The following is a 14,243-nucleotide window of genomic DNA, read 5'->3' as shown; positions in this document are numbered from 1 at the left end:
AAGTTATAAAAAGAGATCATTTTTTTTTTTACCCATCAGCAAGCAAGCTCTTACTTTAAATTTCTTCTTTATTTCTTGTTCTTTCTTTTCTCGCTCTTTTTGTTCCTTTTTCTCCAACTCTAATCTCTTCTTTTCCTCCTTTTCCTTTTTTTTCTCTCTTTCTTTGGATGCTTCTCTGTGGATACAAATTGTTAGGTTGTTTGCAAGCACTGATATGTTACAGCTCATATACTCAGAGGTTTCTACCCACAACAGAAAACAGTATCTGGCTGTAGAGATGAAGGTAAAAAACCAAGGGTTGTCAAAATTTCTGGGTGTGTGAGATTGTTCTTAAATCCAGTAGGAGGCATACAAATGAGGATACTTTCCAAAGGCTCTGCTTCCCCTCACAACCTGTGCTAGCCAGTGGGAGACACTGCTTATAAAGGCCCTGTTCTTGTGGCATATCGGCGGCATGAATACAATCTTTCTCTCTCTCTCTCTTGCATGCACTCACACGTACAGGGCATGAACATGCACATACATGGAAACCTTAGTTCAAAAACTGTTGTCAGAATTGGTTGTACAAGAAGCAGGTAGAGAAAATTAAGATATTTGAATCAAAAAAAGAAAAAACAAATTAACATTTATTTCTCCTTTCCCTCACTTTCCAAGAAATTTGCTAGTCCTGGTCTATCCAGAAACCCATTTTGGAGCTATTTTTAACATCTTTCTGCTTTAGCAGGTTGAAACTTTGCCATCTGGTGCTGTGGTAAATTATTTCTCATAGCACCCTTGTGAGGGGAATCACTGTCTAGGCGGGGAACTTGTAACATAAAGATAAATTCATTTGCCCAAGGACACAATGAGAACAAGAAGTACAGATTCCTGGCTCAGTGATTCCCGGCCGCAGTAGCTGTGGGTCGCTGGCCTCTCACAGAAGAACATTTTTAAGAGTCCTCCATAAAATTCTTAGACAAATAAAGAAAGAATCTTTACTCCTTTGTATTGAAATAAAGGTTATCATTATATGTCAGTCATTTGAACAATAAAACTTTTCCCCCTTAATGTTGAATATCCATCCATTCTCCCTCATAGAAACCATAATATTCATTTTAGAGGGATGAAATCATGGTAAAAAGAAATGTAACTCATACATGTCTTCATATGTTTCTCCTTCACTGTCTTGTTCCTGTCAAGGAAAACATTAATAATAATTAATATTAATTACTCAAAAAGGGAACATACACATATTACATTGATCAAATACTTAGCAAAACAAGCATAAATTTAAGTGTATGTAAACTTGTCTTGTTTAAAATATTTTTTTTTCTTGCAAGAGATAGACTGGAAGAGTAAGCACAGAAAGATCTTTTTTTTATATTCTGCTATGTAATTCAGATGTCTAGCCAGACTTAAGTTTATGTGCAGTGCTACAAAAGTCCTGTGAGTCAGTTTAATGACTGGTGTTTAATGTCTCAAGCATTTTAGATGAAGTAATATTATAAATGGTAAAATATCATTATTACTCATAACGGTTTTCATTTGTTGGTTTATGTCACTAGAACATGAATCACAGTAATTGTTAAGTATTTTAGTTAAGCTGTATAATATCAGAAGGGGAAAAAAAAACTGACCTCATCTGGATTTCCAGGACCTAAAGCATTTTTAAAAAAGAGTAAAATTGAATATACTTTAATTAGAAAGCACTTTAGTACAGAATTATTAGACATAATATATTCAAACCAGTTCATAATGTAACAGAACTTATGCTTTATCAAAGATATATAAGTAAAAATAGAATATGTGGCTTAGATCTTTACTATGGCCTTTTCAGTACTTGTACTTTAACTGTAAGATCATCTCACTGGCTTTCATAAAATAATGCAAAGGCCAAAAAATAATGAAGACTTTTTATCCTCTTTATGAAAGGCATGTGCATTTGGTTTTATGGGCTTGTGTGGAACAAAGGTATTATCAGAAAATCACAACTAGTTTGCACTTGTTGACTTATTGTTTTGTTCCCAACGATTTGGATTTATGTATCAAGCAAATCAAGTTAATTAGGTTTTTTAGAAAAAGATACTTTACTGGGGCACCTGGGTAGCTCAGTTGGTTAAGAGGCTTACTCTTGGTTTCGGCTCAGGTCCTGATCTCAGGGTCGTGAGATTGAGCCTCGCATTGGGCTCCAAGCTGGGCATGGACCCTGCTTAAGATTCTGTCTCTCTTTCTCCCTCTGCCCCTCCCCCCCGGCTCACTCTCTTTCTCTCTCTCTCTCTCTCTCTCTCTCTCTCTCTAAAGAAAAAAGATACTTTGCCAGTTCATATCCTTTGACCACTTTTGTCTTGGAGTTGATATCTTTTTCTGGTTGACTTGCAAGAGTTCCTATGTTTTTCAGATATTAATCCCATGTCAGTTGCAGTTCAAGTGTTTAGTGATATCAGCTAATTATTAGATATTAAGACATAATCTAGAGTAATAGTAATAAAAACAATGTGGTGTTGGTATAGAAACACATAGACCAGTAGAATAGAGCAGAGAGCTCAGAGACAGATGAATAAATTTACATACACACTCTTATATACACAGTTATTACACACACAAATACACACATATACAGACATAGACACACACCTATACAGTTGATGTAGTATAAAGATGGCATTATAGAAGATTGAGAAAATGATGGATTTCAAAGTATGGTAATGGGAAAACCGGTTCCACAAATGAGGCAGTAAATCTGGGTTTCTACTAACTCCTCAAAGGTGGACTGCAAAGACATCAAAGACTCAGATATAAGGGATGAAGTTCATAGAAGAAAATAGGAGATAATATTTTTAATTTTTAGGGATAGGATTTCTTAACTAAAACTTTAAAACACGAGTTACAATGTAATAATTAATTTGATTATATCAAAATTCATTTATGTTCAGTGAAAGGCAGCTTGGGTGAGAAGAGATAGTTGCAGTGTCTGCAACTGACATGGGATTAATACCGAAAAACACAGGAACTCCTGCAAGTCAACCAGAAAAAGATCAACTCCAAGACAGAAATGGTCAAAGGATATGAACTGGTCAAAAGATATGAACTGGCAAGTTACAGAAGAGGAAACCACAAAGGCTAATACACAAAGTACTCAGACCCATTAGAAGCAGAAATATGAAAATGAAGTGAGATATCATTTTATACATATGAGACTCGAAATTGGAAAGCTGAATAATACCAGATATTGGTGAAAGGTAAGCATCTTGGAATTTTCATGCCCTGCTGATGGGAGTACACACAGATGCAGCTTTCTTGGAGAGCACTCTAGTCCTAATCAGTTAAAATGAAATATTCCATAGCTTATGAACAGCCATTCCACTACTAGATATATATTTTAAAGAAAGTCTCTCAGAGGTCCACATGGGAATATGGACAAGAACATACACTGAATTATTATTTGTAAGTACCAGTGAATTGGAAGTAAAATGCAAATGCATAGGATAATACCATGGGGGTACTGTGCAGTAGTTAACAAATTAAATATACATATAGCAACATGTGTGAGCCCCCTAAAACACATTATGCTGAGTGTAAAAAAAAAGAGTAGAGTGAGCTATAACATAATGTTTATGTAAATTGAAATATATACACATATATAAGAGTATGCAAAGAATATGTACAAACAGACACAAACACATTAAATATATTAGAATATTTGTCTCTGGTTGGAAATAGAGAGAAGGGAATGTGTCATGGAGGTAAAAGGGAATACATACATAAGTACAACAAGAGAGGGGTCTTGCATGGACCAATGATGACAATGGCCCAGTAGTGACCCTATCAGAATGATTAACTCAAATTTCTGTATCTGAGGTAACAAATAAATAAATAAAACATCTTTTTGCCCCTTACCATCAGAGAGCATCATACCATCTTGACTTTCTTCATTTACAGGGCTTCTGAAAACAGGAAAGAAGAGAAAGTAAAAATGGAGCAAATAGATGCTCACCTTACAATGAAAAATGAAAAAGAATAAAAGGATTATTTTTAAATTATTCTTTTTTCTTTAATTTCTGCTCTGATTTAAAACATCGGAAGTTATTAGAATGGGCTTTCGCCTCATATTTATGCTGCTATGGAGGCAAAAACATGGAAAATCAGGGACCTTGAAGACAGTTCTGTGTATTCATAGTGGACATGTAAAATTAATCCATTGCTTCAGGGCAGTAATATGTTTTCTGTTAAAATCGCAGTATATTAATACTTCAATTCTGGGATTCTGAAGGCATTTGTTTGTTTTTATCATATAGATACCAAAGAGAATTAGTTCTAAACCTTGACTCCTTCTTTCCAGATGTTTTCCACCTGGCTTTACTTCCATCATTTGTGGCTTGGACTCCAAGGTGCTTCATTCCAAACCACTTTACTCCAACCGCTCTTAACAGTTAATACCTGGGCCCCACAAATCCCTAATGATTTATGCAACCATATAGATTTTCTATTTTTCTCCTCAGGTTGATTAACATAGCTGGAAAAAACTGCTATTTCACTGATTCTTGATATTACAAATGGCGTTCAGTCTCAATGTTACCCTCAACACTGTTCTATAATCTCATATACCTTTTCCTAGTGAGCATTTTCTCCCATCATCCTTCTCAGTGGCTATTCAAAACCTTCACTACTTTCTGCAAATCTCTTGTCCCTCTCCTCTCCCCTATAATCATATGATCTTGTTTCTTATTTCACTGATAAAATAGCAGTTATTGGATGTGAACTCTCTTAAGAAAAATATATTCCTTTAACCCAAACTTATCCTTACCTTCTGTCAAATTTCCTTCCACCTGTGTTCTGAATTCTATCGAAATTATCAGTGTTTTACCCCCTTTCCCTTCTTTGTTCTGTGTCATCATATTATTTATATTATTATTATTCCTCTTCTTTCACTCCCCAGTCCTAAATATCTCACAATTTGTTTTCTCCCTTAGCCCAAGTTAGTTAGTCCCATTCATAAAAGCCAAACCCTTCTCTTTACCTAAGTCCTCCCCATTACCACAGATAGTCCTCCTTTTCCCAGCCAAAGTGGAGAAGGCTGTCTCTGCTCACAGACTTGACTTCTTTTCCTCTTGCTCAATTCTTCATGACTACACTCTGGCTTCTATTGCCGATCCTTTGCTGAAACCACTCTTAGAGGACTCACTTACCAAATCCACAGGACACCTCTCAACCTGCATTATTATGGGATTATTTTGTGGCCCTTAACAGTAGTGGCCATTTTGCCCTCCTAGAGTCTTCTTTGTTTCCATAAGAAATCTCTCCTGGCTTGTTTCTTGTCTTTCTGACCACCATCCTACAATTTCCTTGGTGGGCTTATTTCCCTTTCACTTCCCCTTTAAGTGATGATGTTCCTTTGTGTTCTGGTCTTGGCTTCCTTTCTTTTTCCACTCTACATCTGTCCCTGAAAGGTCGCATATATACCTACAGCTTCATTTGTTCTCTTAGTGTTGGTGACTTCCATTGACATCTCCAGTGCAGGCCTCTCTTCTGAGTTTCAGACTCATATATACACATCTTTACTTGAATGTCCCACAGCCAGTTCTATATTAACATTGCAGAAACTGAGGCTGCCTTCTTTTATCCCAACATAAACCTGTTTTTCCTACTAGGTTTCTTATCTTAGTGAATGGCACTGAAGTTCCACAAATCCACCTAAGTCTCAAAGTCATCCTTGTTTCTCACTCTTCTTCAGTTCCACATCAAATTAATCATGTTCTTTTGGTTCCATATATTTAATGTCTCCTATAATTCACTTCCTCCCTCCATCTCTTTCCTCTTTCCTGCTAGACACAAGGACAGAATTATATCATCACTAGCATGGACTCTTGCAGTAGCCATCTGCCCCATCTTCTAGTGATGAGCATTGCTCTTCTTCTCCACCCTTACAGTCCCTTTTCCATATTGCTGCTAAAATGATCTCTCTAATGCAAAATATGATTATATCACTCTCATGTTCACTACTCAAGCCACTTAAAGAATTAGGAAAGAGTGTTACTTAAACCCAACAGATGCTGATTGCAAAACTAACCCCATTTGAACAATGTGGGCTGGAAGTGCCTTGTTATCCCTTAGACTAAAAAACAAGCTCAGTGGGTACACTTGTGGCTTAAGAAGAATTGCCATAGACATACATGTTTCAGTCTCCACCTGGGATGGTAAGCATATATGGTTATCAACTGCTGACCCAATAAACTTACTTCTGAACAAATTTGAAAATTTAAAATTTCACTTACATGTGCTTTAGCTTTTAATTTAGGTAAGTATAAAGGCCCAATTAATCAACTCATTAGCTTGGTCATAAAAAGACACTTATTTCCCTTAGTGAATCTTTTCAGTCCTTGAGAGATTCAGAGTTAAATACAGAAATACAGAAATGATGAAGTAAATAAAATTTGTGGTACAAAAATTTGTGAAATAAGTTTTATAATCATGGGAGAGTATACCTATGTTCAATATTTTAAGAATTTGTAATATTTAAGAGATGTGTTACATTAGCAAATATTCAGTTAGATATGTCAAACTAATTTAAAATTTGTTAGGCTTTTTAGTTTAGTTGAAAAGTATGGGTTCTTTGATTGTGTCAATGTTGAGTGTCAATGGCTGCTCATTTCAAAAAAGGAGTCAACCTGACATTACAGACTTCTGATAAAAGAATACACCATCACCTAAGAAGTAGTCTTACCAAAAAAACTAGAACTAAATTTGGTTAAGTCACCTCTACCTGCAACTACCAATTTACAGGAAATACAGAGGAGAGAGGAACACGTAAGATGTCCTATTAGGGAAGCACTCAGCAACATCTAGACTGTGGCTAACTATAATGCCCACAAACAACTTGATTCTTCAACAAATAAATTGTAATAAATAAATAAAGTGATAGAGGGTAGACTTATAGCTTGAAAGAGAATTGCAAATGTATAAGCCAATGAAAATGTGTAGACTTTATATGGATTCTTATTCAAAAAACTTAAAAAGAGACAATTGGAAATTTGAACATGGACTTGATTTTTATATTAATATATAGAGCCCTAATTTTTAACGATACCTACTAAAATATTCATGAATAGAATTGTATGTATTTGGTATTAGTTTCAAAAGAATATGAAAGAGGGAAGTGAGTGGGGTATTGATGAAACAAGATTGGTGATGAATTTATAATTGTTCAAGTTGGTGCAGGGGACATGGAGGCTCATTATACTATTCTCTCTGCCTTTTATAAAATTTTTCAAAATAAATATGTTTCTTAAAAGGTATAAGAAAAATCTCATTGCAAATACAATTAGAATATTTAAGAGAACTGGACATGCTTTGATAGATTCATAAGAGTCATTTAAGTTTGGGGGAAGATTTTACCTAGTGCAGTTATTAAATTTGTTCAGTTAGGTTTTTGAAATGCTTAAAAAGTTCAATATATAGATTTATCCATGCAGTGTAAAACATGTAAGTTTAAAACTAAACTTAATTAAAACTAAATTTTTAAATGTAACTATCCATTTGAAAGAATTTAACCTGAGATGTCCAATCATTAGTCAAAGATCCCACTGACAATAACGATTCTTATTTAAATAAAAATTACTAGATGTATAAATAAGATAGCAAGTTATGGGAATTTAAGTACTTAAAATAAATTAGGCCTTTGCATTATTAACTTTAATGAATTGAGTATTAATTAAAAGCACAAGGTGTAAATACCTTAGATGTCAAAATAAACTGACATTCTACAGAATAAAATCTACAGCCTGTTTCATGATATACAAGGTTCTTATGACCAATTCTGTTCTTTTTTTTTTTAAGATTTTATTTATTTATTTGTCGGGGGGGGGAGAGAGAGCACACAAGCAGGGGGAGTGGCAGGCAGAAGGAGAAGCAGGCTCCTTACTGAGCAAGGAGCCCGATGCAGGACTCAATCCCAGGACCCTGGGATCATGACCTGAGCCGAAGGCAGATGCTTAACCAACTGAGCCACCCAGGCGTCCCTCAGTCCTGTTCTTTTACAGTTTTATTTTTCATATATCCTCTTATATCATCTTTTTTTTCACATATTATATTAATATTGACTCACTCTCTGAACACTCTGTTTCTTGTTCCTCCGTTCTTAGCCCACTCTGTTTTCCCTTCCTAGAATAATCTTTCTCCTTATCATCCCCTGTTTGTGGCTCTTCTTAATCTTTTAGCCTCTCCTGAAACACTCTTTTCTCTGCGAAGTCATCTCCAACGCCCTAGGCCCATGCAGTTGCTGCTTCTATGTGTCATACATTGCTCTATTATACTGATTATTCTGTATCACTATAATTATAGAGTAATTGCTTGCACGGCTCTCTTTCTACTATGAGACTATAAGACACTGTCACTTTGTTAGTTAATTTATTATTATGACTGTCATTTTTAGAAAGCTATTAGGATAATTCCAGTCATGTATAGGACTTTGATTTTTTTTTTGAAGAATTAATTATGTCCCAGCAATACTAAGAAACTAAATTGATGTTTGTTATCAAAGTGACTTGTTTATGATCATTTTAGAAAAAGAATATTAGTCAAAAAGACTACTGGACTTGCAGTTTATTTCCTAAAACATTTGAAAGAGTAACAAATAGTTGCAGAATGGAGAGTATCTGCATAGCACATTCATGCATATGGGGCTGCACGTTTATACAAACCATTTATTACTTGTAGATAACGTTTGCATGCACACATTGATTCATGGACACAACACAATAGCATATAAATCTTAGTTTACTTTATAGAACTCTGAATTCACCATATACAACATGAAAATGTTCAATAAATAAGAAATCATGTAAGAATGATAGTGAAGAATAAAAGGGAAAAAGATGAGGAAGAGAAATAGGTGAGTGTCATAATAAACTGAGATTAAACTGTTGCCAATTATTAAAAAAGAAAAGTGTTGCAGGCATTGAGAAAAACTGCATGAAGATACAGGCAAACAATGAAACCAATCACCTGTCACACAGACCTCAGCAGAGGGGGCAGGTCAAGGAGAAGAAAAGGAAGCTTATCAGTTGTTAGAACAGTGTGTCTGTTCAGGAGGACCTTTCACCGGTTCTTGGTTTTTACACGGTGGTGTGTAGAATTACATAGGAAACACAAAGTCAATTCAATATTACGACTGCCATTTTTAGAAAGCTATTAGAGCTCTATTTCCTGACTTTTAAAGATGTAAAGCTATTGACCTTTATATCTTCTTTGCTATTCATAACTTTAATTGGGGTTTTTTGGTTTTTGTTTTTGTTTTTTAAAGAAGAAGGGCAAATCTAAGTGTCACATGAAACTTGGTTCTATACCTGCTGTTGCTGAGAATAAAATCTTACGACTTCTCTGTGAACTTTTCTCAGGGACATATCTTCCTGTATTGAATGCTGGAGAATCTATAAAACTCATTTCAGCCCATGCTTTCCAAATGGAGTTAGACTGGGCCCCTTGGAAGTGCACGTCTGATAGGGCAAGTCTCGAATTCCAGACACTGTTAAGTATTTCTAATGAATAAGAGGATTATAATGGTAAATTCTTAATTTTTGTCTGATTTGAGAGCCCCCAAAATCTGAAACTGACTATGAATGACCTCATGGTAAGAACTGTTCAACCTTGGTCACTTCCCAGTATTTATTATTTCTTATTACTTCACTTTTCCTGTCTCGTTACTATTAATAACTACTAATGGAATTTGTTTTGTACACCAAAATATGCAACCAGTGGTTTGTTTTCCTATGAAAAAATTAGTTATACTGTTAAAATTATAATTAATTTTTAAAGGTGGTGCCAAGAAATGTGTTACACTAAAAGATGTTGATCTGAACACTAATAGTGATAAACAAGCTCTTTCGATGCGTTTCAGTTTCTCTTCTGATGTCTGAGTAACACAGCAGAAAATGTAACTAGCTGACTTCTGACCACTAGGTGGGGAAGCAATACAATTTAAAATAAAACAGAACTTCGGCCTCAGCCACTTTATTTTAAAAGATGGTTATTATTTCTAATTCTCTTCTGCCTCCAGTCTTTTACATTCTTAAGGCATCCTGATCTGAATGATGTCATCACCTCTGACTTCTGGGGAGGCAAGTGATTAAGGCCACCCTATCTCCTGAAATTCCTTCCCTGACACCAATTAAAAAATTCCTTTCTTGCCGTAAGCAAGGCAGACTCTACACCCTAGGGAAGACTGTAAACCTTTCAGTTATTTATTCCTTTGGGAAGCCAGTCCCTCACCTGAACACTACTTCCCACTCGCTCTCGTCCTTGTTTCAGGAATTCTGCCCTCGCCACCATTATAATTTTCCCTTCTTCATTGGATCTCTCTCACCGGCATACAGACATACTGTTATTTCTTCCATCTTAAAAAAAACCAAAACAACTCTATTCCACTTTTCCCATCAGTTACTGCCCCATTTCTCCTTGAAAGTGTTGTCTATAATTGGTCTTCCCAGTTCTTCTTTCCTGTTCCTCTAATGTTATTTTAGTCAGGCTTGCATCCGAAGTCCAGGATATCTCTCCCTCACGACTTCCACAGTCCTTCCTTATTTGGTCTTAGGGAATACTTATCTTTCCTGGGCTTCCAGGACACCACGCTCTTGTTTTCTTCCTATTTTATTGTTTTTTCCTTTTTACTCTCCCTTGTTCATTTTTCTTCTCCCAGGCCTAGTAGAGTTGGAGTGCCCCAGGGCTTGATTCTTCTCTCTAGTTACACTCACTTCCTTGGTGATGGTAACAGTCTCGTGATTTTAAGTGGAGAATATATGCCTATGACTCTCAAATTTATATTTTAAAACCAGAACTCTCTCCCAAACTCTTCGCTCCTGATACCCAATTGCCGCCCCAATAACTCCACTTAGATGTTTAAAAGACACCTCAAGCTTAACATAGCCATGCTTTCCTGATTTCCCCACCCCCAAATTTGCTCACCTTCACCCTCTCCCATTTCAGTTGAAGGAAACATCATCCTTATATTACAGTTGCTCAAGCCAAAAGCCCTGGAGACATCTTTGATCCCTGTTTCCCTTCACACCCCAAATCCAAATTCTGTTGCCTCTACCTTCAAAGTATATTCAGAATCTGGACACCTCTCTCGACCTCCACTGCCACCATTTGATTAGAGCCACCTCTATACCATGGCTGCATTTCTGCAATATCTACCTAACTAGTTTCCCTGTTTCAATATTTGTCTACTGTCTCTTTTCATATAGCTGTTCAGGTGATCTTGATAAAACATAAGTCAAAACATCACTGCTGTGCTCAACCTTTTTCAGTGGTTACCATTTCACGAGGAGACACGAACTTGACTATGACCGGCAAGGCCCTATGTGAGCTGAATCTTTTCCTGCTATTCCTTCCCTTGCTCACTCTACTCCAGCATCAGTTTCCCTCCTCCTAGTCCTTGAACATTCTAGGCATTTGTTCTGTCTGCTTTCTCTGCCCGGAATGGTCTTGCTTAAGACATCTGCAAGCCTAACTCCCTCACTTCTGTGAGTCTTTGCTCAAGTATATAACTGCCTATAAAGGCAGCTACTTTTTTTAAAGATTTTTTTTATTTATTTGACAGAGAGAGACAGCAAAAGAGGGAACACAAGCATAGGGAGTGGGAGAAGGAGAAGCAGGCGTCCTGTGGAGCAGAGAGCCCAATGCGGGGCTCCATCCCAGGACCCTGGGGATCATGACCTGAGCCGAAGGCAGCCGCCACCCAGGCACCCCTACCCTCCCCTTTCTTAAAGTTGTGACACGCTATCTCCAACCCCACCCTCCCACTACACCACCTAACTCTGCTCTCTTTCCTCCTACTTGGTATTTCCTACCATACTATCTCCTTTACCTGTTTATTATTTTTATTCTTTGGGTCTCTTGCCCCCTGTTTTATGTGGGCAGGGATTTTTATTTTGTTCACTGATATTTCCTGAACTACTATTACAACAGCACAAAGTAGTGGCAAAAAAAAAAAAACAACCCAATTCTTGAGTGAATGTAAAAAAAATCTATTAGAGCTTGACCTGAAAGTGGCCCCTGAGAGGGGAGGAATGGCATTTGCAGGCTGGCAGAGGGAGCATGCGGAAAACACCCATGTGTGTGTTTTGAAGGGTGGCGGCATGAGGGAAAGCATAGGAATGCCCATATCTCACAATTTTGCTTAAAGATTATCCCATAAATTTCCCTTTCACATAAAATATAAATTTTTGAGCCTAAATATCAAGAGTCATTTTGCTCTCGTTTCTTCTTTGTGTCTTATCTGGCTTCTCCTACTTGGGGGAAATTTTCTAATCCAGCTATTTCGTGATTTTGGAATTTACTTGAGCTCTCTGATGGGAACCTGAAAGTCTTTCACTATACACCACATTTTTACTTAAAAAAAAATTGTAGATTTCCCTTAGCTTTCATTCCCTCTATTTTCTCCATCAGACAATTGACTTTCAGATTCCCCAATTATTGTTTGTCTAGGCAATATAACATCCCAAAAGACTCCTGTTTCTCTTCATCTTTCTTCTGAGAATATGAATTTTGTGGAGTCAGGAATTCTTAGATGAATCTGACTTTCTAATTAGGAGTCCCTAATAAGACAGAAATAGGAATGAGGTAAAGTTTATTACAATTGGTGGATTTTGCTACTTTCTGATGAAAATGATGTTACAAGTAAGAATGTGGGCCTAGTTGGTTGGAAGACCTTTTTCAACTTTGCAAGAATTCACTGAAAAGCTGAGCTATTGTCCAGCATCCTTATGAATTTGTAGTACAGGCGATACGACTGTTCTTAAAATCCTTTCTTCCATCTAAAACTTTTTATTTCCCACCATACCATAATGGATTCTGGGGAGCAGCCTTGCAGAAAAGGATTAATATAGTAGGCCTAAGGTGCTAATTTTAGAAGAATCTGACACCAAGACTGGCCCTTGGCTTGCATCTGGGAACTCCACTTCTAAAAAATTCCCTACACTGATAGGAAGAGTTGCCTAATTGATAAGAGTGCCTTGCTGTGCCTAGACTGTATAAACCATGCAAGTTGTGGTGAAAACCTCCTTTCCTTCTAGAGGTCTGGTATTTTGGTAGTGGCTAGGCTGAAGATGCCTATGTGACAAACTCTCAGTAAAAATTTGTCTCTACCGGTCTTCCCTGGGAAGCAGCATTACACATTTCCAAAGCTGGAGAAAGGAGCATTCTCGGTGTGTCCCTCCTAGGCATTGAAGGACAGTGTCACTGTGATAAATCTTAGCCGTGAGTACTACTACATGCTGGATCCTGTGAGTCCTTTAAATGAAGCCTCAAACATATGGTGGTCTTGGGGACTCCTCATAAGCAGGAATAGTGCCAAATACTCCTCTCCCCACAGTTTTCAATCAAACAATTATCAGTCTTCATGTCTTATAAATTTTCAGGGATTCATGCTCAGGGTATTTATTAAAATTTCTCACTAGAATTATACAAGACTGAAGGCAGTAGCTGGGATAGGGTCACACAGTAAAACCCAAAAGTACTAAGATCATGATCTAGTCAGTTAAATTTGTCAGACTAGGAAGAAAGATTAAGAAAAAGAAACAGAATTTAATACATGGGAAAGCAAAATAACTTATAGAAGTCAGGTGTATCTAAGAACACATGTTAATTATTTTAAGTAAACAAATATTTATTTAGCACTTACATGTTAGTAGGCAGATGGCTTAAGCTCTTATTTGGTACAAGATATCATGGGGTATTAGAGTCTTCTAATTAGAATTCATAAAATCAAATGCCTGGAAGGGCACACAGTTAACATAAATGGACAATGCAGGCCACAAACAAGATAATAGCCCCTAAGCTGCTCTAACACTTTCTAGTTACTGCCTTTATACTTCAAACAAATGCAATAAAGTGAAACACAGTGTTGGCTCCCTATGACAGATGTGTTTTCAACCCCTGCTCTAAACTGCAATCATCATCAATAAAAGAAAGCTGTCAATCAGATATTGATATTAATAGATTCTACCATACAGATTATGGATATGAAGTACTTTTAATGTAAAGAACACCAGTCTGGTAGGGGATTGAAATGGAGGGAAAAAAAATACAGCTAAATATTTTGGGATATTGCTTATTTGTGGTAAAGGAGAATCATATAAAGCAATTTTCTAGAAGAAGAAAGGGAAGACATAGTCTAACTTGCCGTAAGAATCTATACTTGCCATTATCCAATGTCTTTTTAAAAATGACATTCATTCTATCCCAATCTTGTGCCTGCTTTTTCCTTAACC

General features: G+C 36.6%; 1 protein-coding gene across 3 annotated transcripts in view; it reads right to left on the bottom strand.

Moving 5' to 3' along the window:
* Positions 1 to 14,243, bottom strand: part of FYB1 (FYN binding protein 1) — a 157,966-nt gene that overhangs the window by 33,712 nt on the left and 110,011 nt on the right. For all 3 annotated transcript variants that reach the window (XM_088023518.1, XM_028097973.2, XM_028097972.2), the window contains exons 4-7: positions 3,877 to 3,923; positions 1,617 to 1,636; positions 1,137 to 1,171; positions 55 to 175 (exon numbers count right to left, since the gene is read on the bottom strand). In XM_088023518.1, coding sequence (XP_087879644.1) covers positions 55 to 175; positions 1,137 to 1,171; positions 1,617 to 1,636; positions 3,877 to 3,923 — 223 coding nt within the window. The remainder of the gene's footprint in view (positions 1 to 54; positions 176 to 1,136; positions 1,172 to 1,616; positions 1,637 to 3,876; positions 3,924 to 14,243) is intronic.

The sequence above is a fragment of the Eumetopias jubatus genome, unplaced genomic scaffold, assembly GCF_037043125.1.
Source record: "Eumetopias jubatus isolate StellerSeaLion01/CBP00866 unplaced genomic scaffold, mEumJub1_p1.0 scaffold_5, whole genome shotgun sequence".
NCBI classification, from domain to species: Eukaryota; Metazoa; Chordata; class Mammalia; order Carnivora; family Otariidae; genus Eumetopias; species Eumetopias jubatus.
Note: the sequence above shows the minus strand (reverse complement) of the source record. Positions and strands in the feature narration are given on the sequence as shown.